The sequence below is a fragment of the Thamnophis sirtalis genome, unplaced genomic scaffold, assembly GCF_051295495.1.
Source record: "Thamnophis sirtalis isolate CommonGarterSnake01/CBP01778 unplaced genomic scaffold, rThaSir2_p1.2 scaffold_10, whole genome shotgun sequence".
Classification (NCBI taxonomy): domain Eukaryota; kingdom Metazoa; phylum Chordata; class Lepidosauria; order Squamata; family Natricidae; genus Thamnophis; species Thamnophis sirtalis.
Window position 1 is genome coordinate 16,074,811 of NW_028261390.1, and position 19,465 is coordinate 16,094,275.

Sequence of the window (19,465 nt, forward strand, 5' to 3'; positions counted from 1 at the left end):
AACCCATACACGGTATAGATTTTTAACAAACACAGTCTAAAATCTATTGAGAAAAAAGAAATAAAAAAATTTATAACATCTCTACATTGATCTTAGCTTCTTCTTGCTAAGCTAACTTTAAACCATTTAAATCATTCCTGATCTTAAGCATAGGCTAACTGGAATTTCTTGGTCCCGTATTTATTTTGTATATAGTCAATCCATTTTTTCCAGTCTCGTTTATATCTCTCATTTGAATGGTCACCCCTGATTTAGTGAAGGGGAAAAAAGTCACGATATGTCATGTAACAACAACGTAACAACGTGAGTTTGAAACTTCTGTTCTAAACCATTTTATTTTCCATTGTAAATGAAGACTCATTATTATTCTCATCGTTGTCCATATTGATTTTGCATCCTTCCCAAACTTTTCTCCAATCAGTATGAATTTACCTATACTGTTTGGGGATGATGATTATGTTTAATGGCAGGTTTACGGATTGCGGTGGATTTTATTCAGCGATATAAAGTCCCTTTTCTTCTAACATCCTGCTTTATTATATTTTCAGAACCTCCCACTTCTCTTTCACTTTTAAGCTTTTCCTGTACTCACAGCTATGTAATTTCTTATTGTCAGTTATGCTGCATTTAAATGCTCAGTTTTGCTCAGTTTTTCAAGACGGGGTTTTTTTTTTTGGCCCTTTAAAAACTTGTTCTGAAGTCAACTTATAACTGCCACTCCTTAAGTGTTTTGAACTAACATCTCTATCACTCTTGAAGCTAATTAGTACAGGAAGCTTCTATTGTCAACAAGAAATTGAAATTAAGATGCATTTGTGTACGCATAAAACATGGCAAGAGATGTGAATGCCAGAAACAGCTCCAGGACACATTAGTCATTTGCATGTCAACTGAATGCAAACGTCTACGCTTCTGTGTTTTATCACAACATGTCCTGTTCTTTGTCTCTTTGAACTTTCCCTTCAACTAATCTTGTTTTTCAAGTGAACTCTCCCTACTTGTAAAAACCAGTAGTTTTTAATTAAAAGAGTTAAAACCATTTTCTCTACAATTTGCCAATTCTGTAATAGGTATTTGAAAGGTCAAGTTGTGCATTAGTGTAGTTTCACTTGCCAGTGCGTATCATTTGATGTAATTAAAAAAAAACATGTATAAAGTAGAGAAAAAGTCTCTTTTTTAAGTTGATCTCAACTCTTGGTAACTTCATGGATCCATCCACCTACAGTTAGTCCTTGACTTACAATGACCGCTTAGCACTTAGACTTATATACCGCTTCACAGTGTTTTTTTACAGCCCTCTCCAAGCAGTTTACAGAGTCAGCATATTGCCCCCAACAATCTGGGCCCTCATTTTACCCACCTCGGAAGGATGGAAAGCTGAATCAACCTTTACCCAATGAGACTCGAACTGCCGAACTGCTGGCAGTCAGCAGAATTAGCCTGCAGTACTGCATTCTAACCACTGTGCCACCGCAGCTCTAAACAACGGCACTGAAAAGTTAATCATGACCATTTTTCATCCTTGCAGCATTTCCATAGTCATGAGATTTGCATTCGGATGCTGGACAGCTGGGTCATACTTTTGCTGGTTGCAGTGTCCCAGGCTCCTGTGTTCACCTTTCGTGACCTTCCGGCAAGCAAAGTCAATGGGGAAGTCAGATTCACTTAACTAATTTAACAACTGCTATGAATCACTTAACACATCTGGCAAGAAATATTGTAAAATGGGGCAAAATTCACTTAGCAAATTTGTCACTCATCAACTTAAATTTTGGGCTCAGTTGTGCTTGTAAGCCAAGAAATACCTGTAGTTTTGTTCCCACACTTCTTCCAGAAAGCTTTTTTCTTCTAATTTCCCAGTGCTAGCTTGCCATACCAGTGTTCTCTCAAGGAATCTCACTCAAGATAATTGAAGAGGAAATAGAATTTACACCGGAATTATTTATCGTGGGAATTATAAACAAGAAATACAACAAGGGGGTATTTTTTTTTTTAAAAAAATACATATTATCATGGCAGCAAGAATGGTCTTTGCCCAAAATTGGAAAAATAGGGAAACTCCCCAAGAAGGGGAAATAATTAGGAAAATCTTGATCTGTGTGGAAATGGAAAAATTGACATGGGAATTGAAGGAAAAAAGATGAATCAGAATATTATAAGATCTGGGATAAATCTTATCGCTGGTTGGAATATAAAAGGAAAGCCCAAAATAGGCAAGGGCCAAGATTCATAGAATGGAGACTAGAATTACGTATGAAATGATAAATGTGAGAATGTACAAACTAAACAGAACACAACATCCCTGGAAATAGGTTACTTTTTTATTTTGCCAGGAGGGTTTACACTTATGTCCAATGTTTTAATTTATGTTTCATAAAAAACTTTTTAATACAAAAAAAATCTCACTCAAGTACTGACCAGGCCTGACCTTGCTTAACCTCTGAGCACAAACAAGGTTGGTCAGCATTGGCTTGAAATGCATATTTCATTTCACTTTATTGTGGACATCCTGCTGCATGAACCAGGCCTCAACGTTAATCCCGAAAACCCCTACAGGTAATCCTCGGTTTATAACAGTTCAATTAGTGTCCAAAGTTACAATGGCGTTGAAAAAAGTGACTTATGGCTGTTTTTCACAGTTACAACCTTTGCAACATCCCCATGTTCATGTGATCAAAATTCAGGTGACAACTGGTTCATACTTATGACTGTTTCAGACCCCGTTTCCCAGGATCATGTGATCTGGTTTTGCAACATTCTGAAAAGCAAAGTCAATGGGGAAGCCAAATTCACTGAACAATCATGTTACTCACTTAACCATTGCAGTGATTCACTTAACAAATCCGGTGAGAAAGATCGTAAAATGGAGCAAAACTCGCTTAACAAATTTCTCACTGAGCAACATATATTTTGGGATCCATTGTGGTTGTAAACTGAGGACTACCTGTGTTTACAGAGACATAGTATGGTAGAATAGAAACTGTACTTATTGTGTTTAAATGTAGCATATTGTATGAACCCCAACGCTGAGAATCTTTTGGAAATCTGGGAAGATGCCAAGAAAAAAGGCTTTGTATTTACATTCTTCTTTATACATTGTTGAAGATGAAAATGGAAGGTTTCCAAAATTGAAATATTACCTTAAAATTAGCTTTATTAAATTAAATGGGACTGACATCATAGGAAGAGGAATAGCTTATTTCTTTGATCTTCTAAAGAACAGAATTAAATCTGAGTTATTGAGTTGTCTTAATTTTTATATTAAAGCAAGCAAGGAACGGGAGATGAATAAGATGTCATTGGGACTGAAACGGTATAGGATTGGATTATATCATTAACAATATTAGGGTTATGCTTCCTATTACTTCCTTGCTTGATTTTTCTTATTTTAAAGTAAAAGACTAACTTTTTTTTTCTTAATTTGGTAAATTTAATTGTATAATGGTAAAGTGACAGGCCAATAATGGTAAAGTGACAAACCAGTTCTTGCTGGAAGATGGCTGCTGCATAAATTTGGTCAATAATTTTACCCCCTTACGATATAGAATAACAGTGAGATCATTCTAATACCTATAACTATAACTAAGTTGGTTACAATCCCCATATGGTTTTTTCCCCCTTATTTGGTCATTTTTTGTTCTTGGCACAACAGACACCAGTCATGTCAAAACCTGAATGTCTGTCATTGCTTTATTCCAATTAGCTATTATATTGCTTGAGATATTTTTTCTTTTTTTCTTTTACCTTGTTGCTCAGCATTAAAAATTCCTTATGTTGACAGCTGATTTGAACTGTTGATGGGTTTTTGGGTTTTCCAATAAAAATGCTTATTTTTTTTTCTCCTCTAAGTTCATATTGTAAGCTTTGTATAGGCATGTACAAGTATGCACATATAAGAGAGTTTTGTATTGTAAACCTTTTTTTTAAATAACATAACATGGCAAACTCTTATTTATAACATTTGTATAGCCATGTATCTTATAACCAATGGCTCCCAATGAAAAGTTAAAACAGCATAAAAGCCATATTACAGTTATAAAACCATTAGAAACAAAAGCCTCTCAAGTCTGATGTGCAGTCTTCTCTTTTTATCCCAGCACTTGGGGGGGGGGGGGGAGAAACCAGGTTTCCAAAGCTTTATGGAAGACTCAGACCTTAGAGGCCTGTCAAACATCAGGGGAAGAGTTTTTTCACAGGGCAGGGCAAAGAATAGAATAACAGTTGGAAGGGACCTTGGAGGTCTTCTACTCCAACCCCCTGCTTAGGCAGGAAATCCTACATCACTTCAGACAAATGGATATCCAACATCTTAAAAACTTCCAGTGTTGGAGCATTCACAACTTCTGGAGGCAAGTTGTTCCACTGATTAATTGTTCTAACTGTCAGGACATTTTCCTTAGGTCTAAGTTGCTTCTCTCCTTGATTAGTTTCCACCTATTGTTTATTGTCCTATCCTCAGGTGCTTTGGGCAATAGCTTGACTCCCTCTTCTTTGTGGCAACCCCTGAGATATTGGAACACTGCTATCATGGCTCCTCTAGTCCTTCTTTTCATTAAACTAGACATACCCAGTTCCTGCCATTGTTCTTCATATGTTTTAGTCTCCAGTCCCCTAATCATCTTTGTTGCTCTTCTCTGCACTCTTTCTAGAGTCTCCACATCCTTTTTACATCGTGGCGACCAAAACTGAATGCAGTATTCCAAGTGTGGCCTTACCAAGGCATTATAAAGTGGTATTAACACTTCATGTGATCTTGATTCTATCTCTCTGTTTATGCAACTTGGAACTGTGTTGGCTTTTTTGGCAGCTGCTGCACACTGCTGGCTCACATATAAATAGTTGTTCATTAGGACTCCAAGATCCCTCTCACAGTTACTACTATTGAACAAGGTACCACATGTACTGTACCTGTGCATTTTGTTTTTCTTGCCTAAATCTTACTTTTTTCCCCATTGAATTTCATTTTGTTAGATAGCGCCCAATGTTCATGTCTGTCAAGATCCTTCTGTATCTTAAGCCTATCTTCTGGGCTTATCATATTATTATTATTATTATTATTATTATTATTATTATTATTATTATTATTATTATTATTATTATCATCATCTTATTATCATATTATTTAGGGAAGGGACTATGAATAATTTTATGTAACTACAGGTAATCCTCACCTTATAACCATAATTGAGCCCAAAATTTATGTTGTTAAGTGAGAAATTTGTTAAGTGAGGCCCCCCACCCAATTTTATGACTTTTTTGCCACATTTGTTAAGTGAATCATTGCAATTGTTAAATTAGTAAACCGGTTGTTAAGTGAATCTTTGCTGGTCAGAAGGTCGCAAAAGGCGATAACATGACTCGGTGACCCTTCAACTGTCATAAATGTGACTCAGTTGTCAATCATCTGAATGTAAATCACATGACCACGGGGATGCCGGGATGCCGCAATGGTCATAAGTGTGAAAAACAGTCATAAGTCACTTTTTAAAGTGATGTTATAACTTTGAACGGTCACTAAATGAACTGTTGTAAGTCGACAATTACCTGTATTTCCCCCCCCCCAATTAATACACCAGATGTGTGACTGCATAAGAACAGGCTACAGAAATACATTAAATTGATATACAAGTCGTGATGACGCAGTGGTTAGAGTGCAGTACTGCAGGCTACTTCTGTTGACTGCCGGCTGCCTGCAATTTGGTAATTCAAGTCTCACCAGCACAAAGTTGACTCAGCCTTCCATCCTTCCGAGGTGGGTAAAATGAAGACCCATATTGTTGGGGGCAATAGGCTAACTCTGTAAGTGGTTTAGAAGGGGCTGTAAAAGCACTGTGAAGCGGTATATAAGTCTTAAGTGCTATTGCTATACAGGTATGACCACAATTGAGCCCAAAATTTCCATTGTTAAAAGGGTAAGTTAAGTGAATTGCATCTAATTTTTTGATCTTTGCTGCCACAGTTGTTAAGGGGATCTTGCAGTTGTTAAACAAATTTGGCGTCCTCCATTGACTTACCTTGAGGGAACCTCCCTGGAAAGGATGCAAATAGCGATCACAGGACCCCAGAACAGTGCAAATGTCATAAACACAGGACAGTTGGCAAGCGCCCAAATTTTGATCAGGTGACTTTATGTTGATACTGCAATGGTCATAAGTGTGAAAACTGGTCATAAGTCACTTTTTTTCAATGCTGTGGTAATTTAGAATGATTACTAAACAAAAGTTCGTAAGTTGGCTACCTGTATAACCCCATGCCCTCCAAATTAAATAAAAATTGGATAGTACTTTTGGTTGAAACCCAGTGTGATAGTGAGTGATTAAGCTACTCAGCTGACACTAAGAGATCTAATATCTGGTCTCTTCTAAACTGGGCTTTGAGCCTATCACCCACTCTTGATTGAGTAGTTGTTAATGGGGAAAAGTTGGAAGACAGAGTACTGTCTAAAAACTAAATAAATCTAAAAAGTAAATAAACCTGCCTGAATAAATTTGAAATGAAAGTTCCAAATTAAAAACAGCTACTTTCAAACAATAGACAGAGCTGTTTACTGTGGTCTTATTCTAGCCCTGTATTGGAGAACCTATGGCTTGCGTGCCACAAGTGGCACACAGCGCCCTCTCTATGGACACACAAGCCGTCACCCTAGTTTAGCTCTGCCGCGCATACGCACACGCCTCCCGCCAGCCAGCTTGTCATTAGGGGGCCTCCATTAGGGGGTTACATGCATGGGGGCGCTTGCATGCATGGGGGGTGGGGTACATATGGGGAGTTTGCATACACATTTGCGGGGGCGGGATGCATGCACGGGGAGTTAGGTGCGCGCTTGCGTGCTTTGGGCACGCTCTTTGGAAAATGTTAGCCATCAGTGTTCTATCCTGCACCTGTGAGAAGAAGCATAAACGTCTTCTCACAGTCATTGTTTTTGGACAATATAGTAAATATTAACATCTGGATTTTCATTATTATTATTCTGCTTAATAGTGGCTACACTGGATATTGGATGGCTGCCAGTAATCTATTTGTAGTCCCTGACTTATAAATCTGGCTGTGGCAAGATTTAAGATCTCTTTGTCCAGCTAAATATTGTCCTAGAATAAGAGTATGCTGACTTTCTACTCTGTCAAATACTAGAGGCAGCTTAAAAGAAAAAAAGAAATCCGGAGTTAAAAATACAACAGAAATTATAAAACATCTGTAAATATTTAATAAAGGTCATGAAAGGTGTGTCTGATTGGGTTCTTAAATATTGAGAATTGGGGGCCAAATGCAATTCACCAAGAATGTTTTCCATTGTCTGAGAACAATTTAGGAAAAGAAGAAAGACAGACTTTGATAGCAAGGACATCCTTAAAGGTACTTTCCAGTGGATCTTAACATCTGGATGGATTTTATAATGTGAGCCACTGGTCGAGCGGTGAAGGCACCAGGGTAGAAATCATGTATAGGATTAGCTTTTAAAAATTAGCGTGTCCTAGCTTGTCTAATATACCACCCATTTTTAAGTAAATACTTCATAGTGTAACCCCATTTTTTTTCCTCTGCAGCTTCGGGTTGCATGTCACATCATCACAATAATTTTGTCAGTTTTTTTCAGTAGAACTTTCAAAGGCTCATTAGAAAAACAATTTGTTTCCTAGGAAAAGCATGTCTTTAAGTTTTTTGAAAGTTGCTAATAGTGTCCTTGCTAGCTACATAACATGCTTCAAAATGCAAGCCATTTGTCAAGATAAAGTTGGAATTTTAGCTGTAGGAGTATAATTCTTGGTGTAATGATGCACATTTTGAAGCACGTGCGGATCAGGGGTGAAATTCAGCAGGTTCTGGAGAACTGGTAGCAGAAATTTTGAGTAGTTCAGAGAATAGGCAGATACCACCTCTGGCTGGCCCGAGGAGAGGGGTGGGAATGGAGATTTTGCAGTATCCTCCCCTGCCATGCCCACCAAGCCACGGCAACAGAAGCGGTAGTAAAAAAAAATTGAATTTCATCATTGGTGCAGATAGAAAATTCTTGAATGGTTCTCCATGTCTAAGAACAATAAATAAAAGATATAGAACGTGTGTGTGTGTGTGTGTGTGTGTGTGTGTGTGTGTGAATTGCACAGCCTGAGTTCCCTCAGCTTTTTGAGTCCTTCGTATGATCACATTTCCTAAAACTGAAAAAATAGTTCTTTGGTATTTTTCATAGGAAATGGATAAACTATAGAGTATAATTCCTGAAGGAGATATATTGCCGTTAAGCAAGTCCAAATTCTACCCCCACCTGTCTCCACATGTGGCCATCTCTCTCCTCTGTCTTCCATGCAGCTATTGACAATAAAGATATTCCTCACGCAAGGCAGAATATGAGACTGCTAAGTCTGGCATCATTTCCTGAAGAATGAAGTGAATAAAAATAAAGCTATAACTGAAATAAATAAAATTATCTTTGTGCCCATATTATAAATTTGCTAGACTACACAGAATACACAAAAGTAGATAAAGGTTGTTTTTTTTTTCCTTTTGCGTATTAAATTACATGGCTCAACTCTGATTTCACAAAGAAAACCACTAATGTGACTCTCAGATACATGTTACTTGAAGCTTGGCAAGAAGAATGTATGAAGAGTATTTTGGAATCCGTATTATTGCAGACTGACATACTGTGGCCCGGTATGTGTCTAATGACATTTACAGTACTGGCAAATGTCATGTACATTTGGGCTGTGGGCTCGGGCAGAGTTTGCCCAGCAGTAAATATACGGCAGTGATGCAGTCCCTCAGCTATGAAATACCCCAACCGGCAATATCCTATGTCTCCCGGCAATATCCTATGTCCCCCCGTCCATCTGGGAAACCAAATGCTTTCTCAGCTGATTTGTTCATTAGTGACTCATTAAGAATCTTTGAGGTGTGAAAAATAGTGCCTTACCACGAATCAGGAAGCTTGAATGCCAATACGACTCGAATTGTAGTTTTGATTAGCTAATGCTCTTTGCCAAAAAAAAAAAAAGCTGTAGAACTTCAAATGTGGCTTAGATCTTAAGAGTTGTCTCTTTCAAAAAGATACTTGATAAATGTCAGCAAGTTACTAGGGAAGATCCAAGAGGCTTGTTTGTTTTAATTAGATGATCAGGTAAATTAGTGGCAGAGGAACAGTTTAACGAACAGTACTCAAATATTTATGCACACAGGTCTTATATAACCTTACCCTGTTTTCCCCAAAATAAGACCTCCCTGGATAATAAGCCCAATCGGGCTTTTGAGCACATGTGCTAAAATAAGCCCTGCCCAAAAATATTGCAACATAGCAGCAGCCACCATGATGTGACCATGCTTGCCACCTCCTGCACCTCAAAGACCTCCCTGAAAATAAGACCAACTGCTTATTTCGGGGGTCAAAAGAAAATAAGTTCCTGTCTTATTTTGGGGAAAACACGGTGTGTAGAATAAAAACACACATTTTCTCTTAGACTTGAAAGTAAAATAAAAATGATGTAAGAAATGTGGATTCCAAGTAAACTCAGCACTTATTTGGTATGTAAAATACTTACATTTCACATTTCTTAGGACATTTTTATTTTGTTTCTAGTAAGAGATGTGTATTTTAAGTGAAGTGAATTTCAATTCAATTCTGGAAATTCACTGTGAATAATTTCAGAGCTGTTTTGACTGTAGGCACCCAGTGTTGAAGACAAAATGAATTGATTTAACACTTGATACAGAAGATAAGAACACATTTTGTCTTATCAACAGTTATTAAGATTGGGGTATTGGTTGGCCGATGCTTCTTACTTTAACATCCCAGATTTTCTATTAACTTTATCTATTTTGTGGTCCTAAGAGTTCTTGCTTGCAGTATTCCTTGCAGGTATTCCAGTGCTCCAATCATACTACTTTAACTTGCCATTGTTTGTAGTCAGTCAGTGAGACGTTCTTGCCATACCTAATTAGGTGATCCACTGTTTCTTTGGTGTTTGTTGCTGTCTTGTAATTGTGGCCTTGAATTCATTTGTTCTTAAAGCTTGGTCTTGCATAGCTGGAATTATCCTCTCTGTTACTTTACTATAATACTACCCAGAGTAGAATTCTGCTTTTATTCTCAATGATATTATTATTTTAGCATTAACTTGCAGCTGAGGTTCTTATATGGTTTGACCCTTTTCTTGGTCTTGAGTAGGTAGTGTCATTAACTTTCCTCCCTCCCCACAAAGGAATTGTTTTACACAAATGCAGTGGCAGTGGCAGTGGCAGTACCAAACTGGAGCTTCGACTCACAAACACGCAGTTACTAATTGTTCCATTATCTTCAAGTATGTCCAAAATATCCTCTTGGGGATAATTGTCCCCATTTCATGAGCCCCTGGCTTACAAGGAAAGAGCTGAAAGATTGGTGATGAAATTGAATCCAGTGATTTGACTAGCTGTCCCTTTCTTATCAGGTTAGGAGAGGATACATGAGAAATAGAGAACAGGATCCCTATAAATAGCATTTGGCCGAGTATGCATTATCTTCCATAAACCACTCCAAATCAGACATTGAGCACTACCTTGCCAAAAAGAAGCATGTGCTCACTAAAAGGAACAAACACTGATAGCAGTAAATCTGAATATGTTGTGTGACAGACACAATCACGTGGACAAGTTACTTTAAGTATCCCACAGTTTTAAAATGCTCTAAAGCCAATGTACTTCAAATGCACAGAATTAATGATATTAGTTTCAGACAAAAGGGTAAAATAACAGTAGCAATAGCAATAGCACTTAGACTTATATACTGCTTCATAATGCTTTTACAGCACTCTCTAAGCGGTTTACAGAGTCAGCCTATTGCCCCCAACAATCTGGGTTCTCATTTTACCCACCACGGAAGGATGGAAGGCTGAGTCAACCTTGAGCCGGTGAGATTTGAACTTCTGAACTGTAGCTAGTAGTCAGCTAAAGTAGCCTGCAGTTTTGCACTCTAACCACTGCACCACCTTGGCTCTGCCTCTTTCAAAGAACAAAATCCCAGTAGAAAATAAAGGACAGTTATCTGCTCCTTGATTAAATGTAATGAACCAAAGATACATAAACATAATGGACCTAAGACAGTGAGATTTCAGGAACATTGTCTTGAATATCGCAGCAGCCCAGCAGTAGAAATAATTTTCGAATGAGCAGGGCAACCTTTGTAGAGGTTTTCGGGAACAGTTGTTTTGAAGTCTTGAATTAAATAATGGGAATCCCTAATTTCCACCCCCAGTTCTATCAATTCCTTTTGTGGTTGATAGTGGCTAAGTAGCATGTACGCAAAGCTTATCTGCTTAATTAAATACGGGCCACCAAAAATATTAACAAATAACAAGGAGCATTGAATTAAAGCACCCAAATCATTCCATGATTATGATAATTATTTGCCTGTATTTTCCTATTGTTGACATTGCTTTGTTAATTGGATAATTTGGGACTGAATAAATTGGTTGTATGAATTCAGGTTTTCCTTCCTTATGAGACAGCAGTCATAAATAGATTAAGGGAATTGGAAGGGGCCTTGTAGGTCATCTAGTCCAACCCCTTGCCCAAACAGGAGACCTTACACCATTTCTGACAAATTGCAGCCCAATCTCTTGAAAGCATCCAGTGATAAAGCTCTCACAACTTCCGAAAGCAAGCTGTTCCATTGGTTGGTTGGTCTCATTGTCAGAAAATTTCTCCTTATTTCTTGGGTGAATCTCTCCTTGATCAGTTTCCATCCATTATTCCTTGTCTGTCCCCAGTTCAGAAGAGTTATTGCTCAAGGCTACACACAATAATCTGGTCAATTAATAAAGGTAAAGGTTCCCCTCACACATATGTGCCAGTAGTTCCCGACTCTAGGGGATGGTGCTCATCTCCGTTTCAAAACTGAAGGGCCAGCACTGTCCGAAGATGTCTCCGTGGTCATGTGATCGGCATGACTAAATGCCAAGGGCACACAGAGCGCTGTTACCTTCCCACCAAAGTGGTCACTATTTTTCTACTTGCATTTTTATGTGTTTTCGAACTGCTAGGTTGGCAGAAACTGGGACAAGTAATGGGCACTCACACTGTTATGTGGTGGTAGGGATTCGAACCGCTGAACTGCCAACTTTCTGCTTGACAAGCTCAGTATCTTAGCCACTGAGCCCTTAATGGTTAATTAATGGACAGCAGTAAATTGGCTCTAGATAAGAGTTAATAGAATTTAAGTGGGGATAGTCTTGGTGCATTTGTGGACACTAGGCTGAGTCTTCTCTACCGGCCCTTCTACAGCTTGGCTGTTTTATGTATTTATGCATTAAAATGGAATGCTAGGAAGCCAGGTCAGTGAAAGTAAATAAAAAATATTTAAGTGTGACTACACATACGTGACATTCCTGTGGCCCGTATCCTATGTAATTCAGGGTTAGTTTGCGGTCTGGAGCTTTCCAGTGGCCTCATGAATTGGAGCCCAGAAATGTAGAAAGAACAACTTTTAAGAAAAATAAACCTAATTTATGATCATGGATAAAGTACAAATACATTGGCAAAATTAAAGACCTGGAATCCAACATGAATCATTATTATATGAATGGTAGCTAAAACAACAGATATAATTGTTGAGCAGTTGAATGTCTTTTTTTCAAAATAAAGATAAAATAGTTTTATTTGAATAGGATACAGTAATTACATTCTCACCAGTAAGTTCTGTGTCTCATTATGGCACTATAATGTTTTTAAGTAAACAAAAAACCCATGAACCATACTTGAAATTAGATAGGACAGGAGCCCATGCACGATATAGTAGGAAATAATCCCACATTGGCAGTCTGCATGGAAAGGATAATCTGTTTTTTCAATTTTTCCTTTCATTTAAAGTTTTTGTATGGTGATACCATTCATTTATTTGCTGCTTGAACTTGTACTATTTCATTCCTTAGCCAAAGAGTCTGTAGTATTGTCTGCAGATGTGAATACTTTGGTTAGAATCTTTCATATCGGAACTGCATGGAAGGCTAGTTTCTAACTTTTATTATATATTATTATGTTATATTGGTGATCATTAACATTTCTTTCTTTTCTTGTGTTAGAACGCTTTACTCAAATCCTAAAATTAATTCAGTTTGCCCAGTGTACATTGGATTGGATCTGGCATATAAACACTCGTAATTAAATTATGTACTGTGCCCTAAAATAAGACAAGGTCTTATAAGCACTTGACCTTATTTTTGGGGAGGTCTTATTATTTTTGAGGTGCAGGAAGCAGCGAGCATAGGCACCTCATGGCTGCTGCTGTGTTGCAATATTTTTGGGTAGGGCTTATTATCCAGGGAGGTCTTATTAATATATTTTTCTCACACTATCTGGTTTGAATGGAAAAAAAATTAAAATAACTTTGTATTTTTGTGTTGTACAAATATAAGACATGAGAAGATCAACTCAAGTTCAAAGGAAAAAAATGTATTTGAAATGGGACATTTAATTTTGATTTATTGTTGAAGAGGTTTAGTTTTACACTTAGGGTTTCGATACCAACTAAATGAACTGTTATGTGAAATAACAATTTTATCTGGCTTAGATCCTAAGATAAGTAAACTTAAAGGAATTTACAAAGGAATGTTTGCATTCCCTCAGCTGTTCTTGTTCTATCTATAAATCTTCTCTGGAAAGTTACCTTTTGGAAGAAATATTGTGTCCGTAAATACCCTTAGTAGAGGAGAGGATGCATATCCAAACTCAGACAGTTTTATAATTAGTTGGCTGAAGAAAATTTACAATAAGGATGTTTATGCACTCTTCCTTTTCCCAATACTCCAATATGATCCTCCTCAAACTTTTGGTCAGTTCAAGAGCTCCATGGAGAAAGAATACAAGATGCTGTAATTATCTTCTGTGACTTAATTCACTTCTTAATAGCCAATTTCTACATGCAAACTGAAAACACTTGGACTCCTTGGACCTTTTCTTAAACAACTAAGTTGTCTAAATAGGGTCCCTAACCCCTGGTCCGGGGCATGCCAGAAACCCAGAGCACGTAAACAAAGTCCCATCCACAGGATGCAGGCAGCACATGGAACCTTGCTCCCTACAGTCCACGGAAAAACTTCTCTCCACGGAACCGATCCCTGGTGCCCAAAAAGGTTGGGGGCTGCTGGTCTAATTGGGATTTTTCATGAACCCAGTGCAAAATAATCAAGAACTTGTAGTCTTCAGTTTCTGCTTATTTATTTGTCATGCAAGTCCCGCAATGATAAGTTGTGCTATATCAAATCCTGTGATAATTACATTATTGCTATGATCAACTTGCACTTTATTGTATTTTGTGATGTATTTTGTACATAAACTGTAATTAATGAATAAGGGCATTGCTTGTCTCTGGAAATCTACTACTGTGATCCTGATAGCACAGGGTTGAATTTTCTTAGGATATACATGAAGTTGCTGGTACCCACAGTAATAGATTCACAAAACCTAGATGGTTGGGATTGCTAATTGGGGCAATGAGTTATATGTTAATACATTCATTTCCCAATTGACCATTATTGATAACCCAGCCTCCTAGTTCAGCTTATTGTCCTAAGACAAGGATTGTTTGCTAAAATGTCTTCTATAAATTTGTAGTTGAATCTTAGGTTCTTGGGTATGGTTTTCATTAGAAAATTATGCCAAGATTATTAGTCCTTAAAATGTATGCAGATGCAGTTTGTATTAAGTGCTGTGTGATAGACGAACTTGGCTTATTTATAACCCATAACTGATTAGTTTAACATTGTAAATTAAGTAAACTGAGCTATTCCAGACCACTGGGCTGTTTTTACCAAACAACATTAGGATTAGGTTTTGGTTTAGTACAGGGGTGTCAAACTGGCACCCCCCTATATGTGTAACGGGCAGGCCACGCCCACCCCAGCTCTGCAAATGGGAAAAACATTCAAAATGTCACATGACAGCAACATGACATGGCGAGTTTGACACCTGTGGTTTAGTACAACATTTGAACCTGGTTGATTTCATTCACTGTTCACTCAGAGGTGGGTTCCTACCAGTTCGCACCTATTCGGTAGAACCGGTTCGTCAAATCTACCGAACCAGTTAGAAGAGGTTCCACCAGTGGACCTGGAAAGCAGGCCACACCTACAGAAGAGGTTCAAATTTTTTTGAAACCCGCCACTGGCAAGGATCTTGTAATTTGACAGCTTTAAGACTTGCATGCTTCAATGCCAGAGCTTCTGAATAGCTACTTGGACCGACCTAAGTACTAATTCATAATTTCATATCCGGTCACATGGGCGGCAAGCCACTCCCATTCGGTCACATGGGTGGCAAGCCACTCCCACAAAGGAAGCCACACCCACAGAGTAGGTTCCAACAATTTTTGAAACCCACTACTGTGTTCACTCCATCCTAAGAGGATCTTATTCCTTTTCTATAGAGTGGATTCATTATAAGAATACAGTATTCTTTTCAAAGTTAAGTTCACTTTGAAATGTTCGTAATTCTTCTTGTTGGCCCTCATGACTCCGTTCTTAGAATGTGAATGAAAGCAAATAATGCTTACGCTACTGTGATTTTTTGCAGTTGAGCGATGGAGGCAAAGCAGCGAATGCAAACGTCGGAATAGGTGATGTGGTCCTTAGCATTGATGGGATAAGCGCGGAAAGTATGACTCATCTGGAAGCACAAAACAAAATAAAGACCTGCTCGGGAAACCTGATTATGAATCTGCAAAGGTAATTATCATGATTGTTGGTATTACCATGACTATTATTGAATAACATTACCTTAGAAGAAAAAAGCATGCATTCTTCTTTCCCGGAATGCTTATGCCTTTTTTCTAACCTTGATTGTACCCTTTGTTTGTAATATTGAGAGCTTTCTATTGCACCATCAATGTATTATTTAAAAAACAGTCAAAGAGCTGTACGGTGCAAAATTGCAAGGACCTATGTTACACCACTTGCCTCTATTTCCCAATCCTTCTGATAGAGAACTAAAATGTCATCTAACTTTAGCTTTATTCATAACAACTCTTTAAAATGTTTTTTTTTAAATCACCTACCCATTGTTTATTCTTTAGGTTACTATGAAAAATATCTTTTTTTTAACAGATTACGAAGAAATAATATTGGTAAACATAGACCCACTTTAAAATATTCTGCTTCTAAGCCTATGTGTGACAACTGTGAGAAAGCTTTCAGATGTACTCTATTAGTTTCCTTCAAAATTTAATTGTCCTAACACTTTTCTGTGTTTTTAGCCAATGATTCCTTTTTATTAAGGGGTAGTGGTAGGCTGCTTTCTTTAAATACTGAATTTAAATTAATAACCTAAATAGAAGACCAATGTTTAATACTGTATGAGACTTCATGCTTAAGACTTGAAAAATAGCATGCAATGAAGTGAATTGTACATTCCAATGACATTACAAGCTGTCATTGGGAGTACTTATTAGTGGAAGTTTTCTCTCCACCCCACTGGCCATAAAGGATCATACAAAATAAAGTGCTCTCAAGAAAGAAATAGATCTACTGCAATATTCTTACAAGAAAACCAAATGAGCTTTCATAACGAGGACAATGTCAACATGACACTGGGTACAGTCTCCCCCATTCAGAAGGTATCCAACAGGTTTCTGGGGAGGACAGCATGGGTCCGTGATGGCAAACCTATGGCATGCGTCCTGGAAGTGGCACTCAGAGCCATCTCTCTGGGCACGCCAGCCATCACCCATTGCTCTTCCAGATTCCGGTACATATGTGTGCCGGCCAGCTGGTCTTCGTGGGGGGGGGGGGGAGCACTGGAAACCGGAAGAGCAGTTCTGTGGCACGCATGTAAACGCTGGACAGCTGAGCTTCCGGTTTTGCTCTGGCCAGTTGGTCTTCAGGTCCGCATGCGTTCCAGAAACCAGAAGATGAGATGACATGCTGGAAACCAGGAGCTCAGCTTCCCATTGTATGCATGCGCACCAGGGAACTGCTTTTCTAGTTTCTGGCGTCATCCGTTCCCCCCTCCCCCCACACGCGTTCCCGTTTTGGCATTTGGTGCCGAAAAGGTTTGCCAACACTGGTATTATAGGCTATCATTTATGCTGTGGCTAGATTAAAGCTGAAAGGATGTCCATCTGCTGATACGTCAAGAAGCGAAAATAATGTTTGATAATGTTTCAAAGATACACATATTACTAGTATGTAGAATGTTGGAACCATGAACCAGGACAAACCTGATGTTGCCAGAGCAGAAATGTTAAGACTGAACACAGACATTTTGGGAATCAGTGAACTGAAATAAATTTCAAATGGCAGAGAGGATCAGATCTACTGCAGACAAGAAAAATATAACAGAAATTAAGTAGCCATCATTATATATACAAGTGACAGAGTCAGTGCTCAGATATGTTAGAATGATTAAAAGAACGATAAGATGATCTCAAAAAATTTAGAAGGATCTCAAATTTTGATTCCAAGGCAAGCCAATCAGTATTATGTTGATTCAAGTCTGGTGTTACACCCACAGATACGAAAAAGGGGAACTGTTCTGTAGCAACATTTCAACACCACACCAAAAAAACCACAGCATATTCATTATATGAGACTGGATGCTAAAGTTGGAACTAAAGTAGCATCTGAAATAATGGAAACATTACGTTTCTATGTATAAAATGAAGCAGGAGACAGGCTAACAGTTGTGCCAAGAAAATGTAATATTTATAGCAAATACTTCCCCCCACCAACAACAACCTAGAGCTGAGTTGATACACCACATCAACAGATGGATGACACCAAAATAAAATTCAGTATGTACTCTACAAGAAAAAAATGGAAGAATTTTATTAAGTCAGCAAAAACAAGATTTAGTATTGCCTGTGGTTCAAATCACACTACTAGATCTTTTTTTTTTTGCTCCTTGAAAAGATATTTTTAAGTTGTAATTTTGCGAGAAGTTTGTGATCTCAGCCCTCCTGAAAAATTACAACTTCAAGAAAATCATCAAACCAACATGATATAATGGTTTTCCTAAGAAAATGTGTTGAAGGTGATAAATGTAAAGAGTGAGATCTTAAAGGGAAGCAAACCAAAATTCAAGACATGCAAAAAAGAAAAGAAGAAAAATGGCTGTTTGTTGTCAGGTTAAAAGTATTCTGCCTCCTTCAAAATGGAAGTAAAAAGGTGACAAAGGGAGCGGATCAGCGGTGGGTTTCCCATTTGTTACCATTGGTCCCCCCCATGCCCATTTGCTTCTCCCTTGTGCACATGCGTCCGTCCGTGAATGCGTTTTGCTTGCATGCCTTCCGCGCATGCACCCAGCCTCAAAAAGGTGCCTAAATAGATGCGGGCTGGTGGGCAGACCCGCCTGTGATTTCCGCTACTGGTTTAGATGAACCATTCTGAAGCAGCTGAATACCACCTCTAGAGGGGTGGTATTCAAAACAACTTCATATTCAATAAATTTTATAAAATACTGAGTTTCAGAAAGGAACAGGGAAACCCAAGAAAGTACAGCCAAATGAGCAATAGAAAAAGATGAAGGATAACAATCCAATTAACAGGACCGGTAAGGTTTGTTAAAGAAAATTACAGAAATCAAGGAGATACCTTACGGAAAAATGGGAACAGTATTTCCAAAAACAAATATTTAGGAAGAGGAGAGAAAGAAGAGATGGTTTGAATATATGAAAGAACTATAGAAAAAAAATGACAGATATGAATGATTACTGATTTAGGGCGGGTCATTTTAAAAAGTGAAATTAAATAGACCCTAGAAAATGGTGCTAACAACTGCAGTAATTTTATTAAGTATAAAATTGTTTAAACTCTTTCCAAACGGCGCAGATTTGTATGGTGTGCAAAATACAGCAGTGGTCTAGGGATGGAAAAGAACAATTTAAATTCCAATACCAAGTATGGTCTCTGGTAAAAATTGCGAAACAATTATATTTAATCTGCATGTTGTCGGATAGAGCTCAAGAGTTTACAGTGCAGACAACACATGGAATGGAAACTGACAGATGCTATATTCAGAAAATACAGACAAGGGAAATCTAAAAAGAAATAATGTCCATTGTTTACTGATTATATAAACACTTACATAGTTCACAACAGATTAGCTAGCCCTTAAAAACCTGGTGTATTTTTACCACGTTGTTTGCCTACTGAACAATCTGCCTGATGACCATCAATTTGAATAACAACTAAATTGTTCACAGTTGGGAAACACTGTATACTGTCCCCCTCATTCAATTAGCAGGCTATATGATGACAAATGCTTGAATAGAAGAAACAGCAATTGGAATTAAATTGTTGGGAGAACAACTTCAGACAGGCTGGATATTACTAAGAGTAGAAGTGAAGGAAGCCTAAGGAATCTCTGGTTAAAGATAAATCAAGAGAGTACAGAAACTGTTCAATATTTTTTTAAAAAAGGTTTCATCAGTTAAATAATAGAATTGTTTGATCAAAAGTAATAATTGATCTCTTGTATCTATACCGTGTTTCCCCGAAAATAAGGCAGG

General features: G+C 37.9%; 1 protein-coding gene across 6 annotated transcripts in view; it reads left to right on the forward strand.

Moving 5' to 3' along the window:
• PDLIM5 (PDZ and LIM domain 5) overlaps nucleotides 1-19,465 on the forward strand; it is a 150,480-nt gene that overhangs the window by 22,653 nt on the left and 108,362 nt on the right. For all 6 annotated transcript variants that reach the window (XM_087724114.1, XM_087724113.1, XM_087724111.1 and 3 more), the window contains exon 3: nucleotides 15,535-15,686. In XM_087724114.1, coding sequence (XP_087580240.1) covers nucleotides 15,535-15,686 — 152 coding nt within the window. The remainder of the gene's footprint in view (nucleotides 1-15,534; nucleotides 15,687-19,465) is intronic.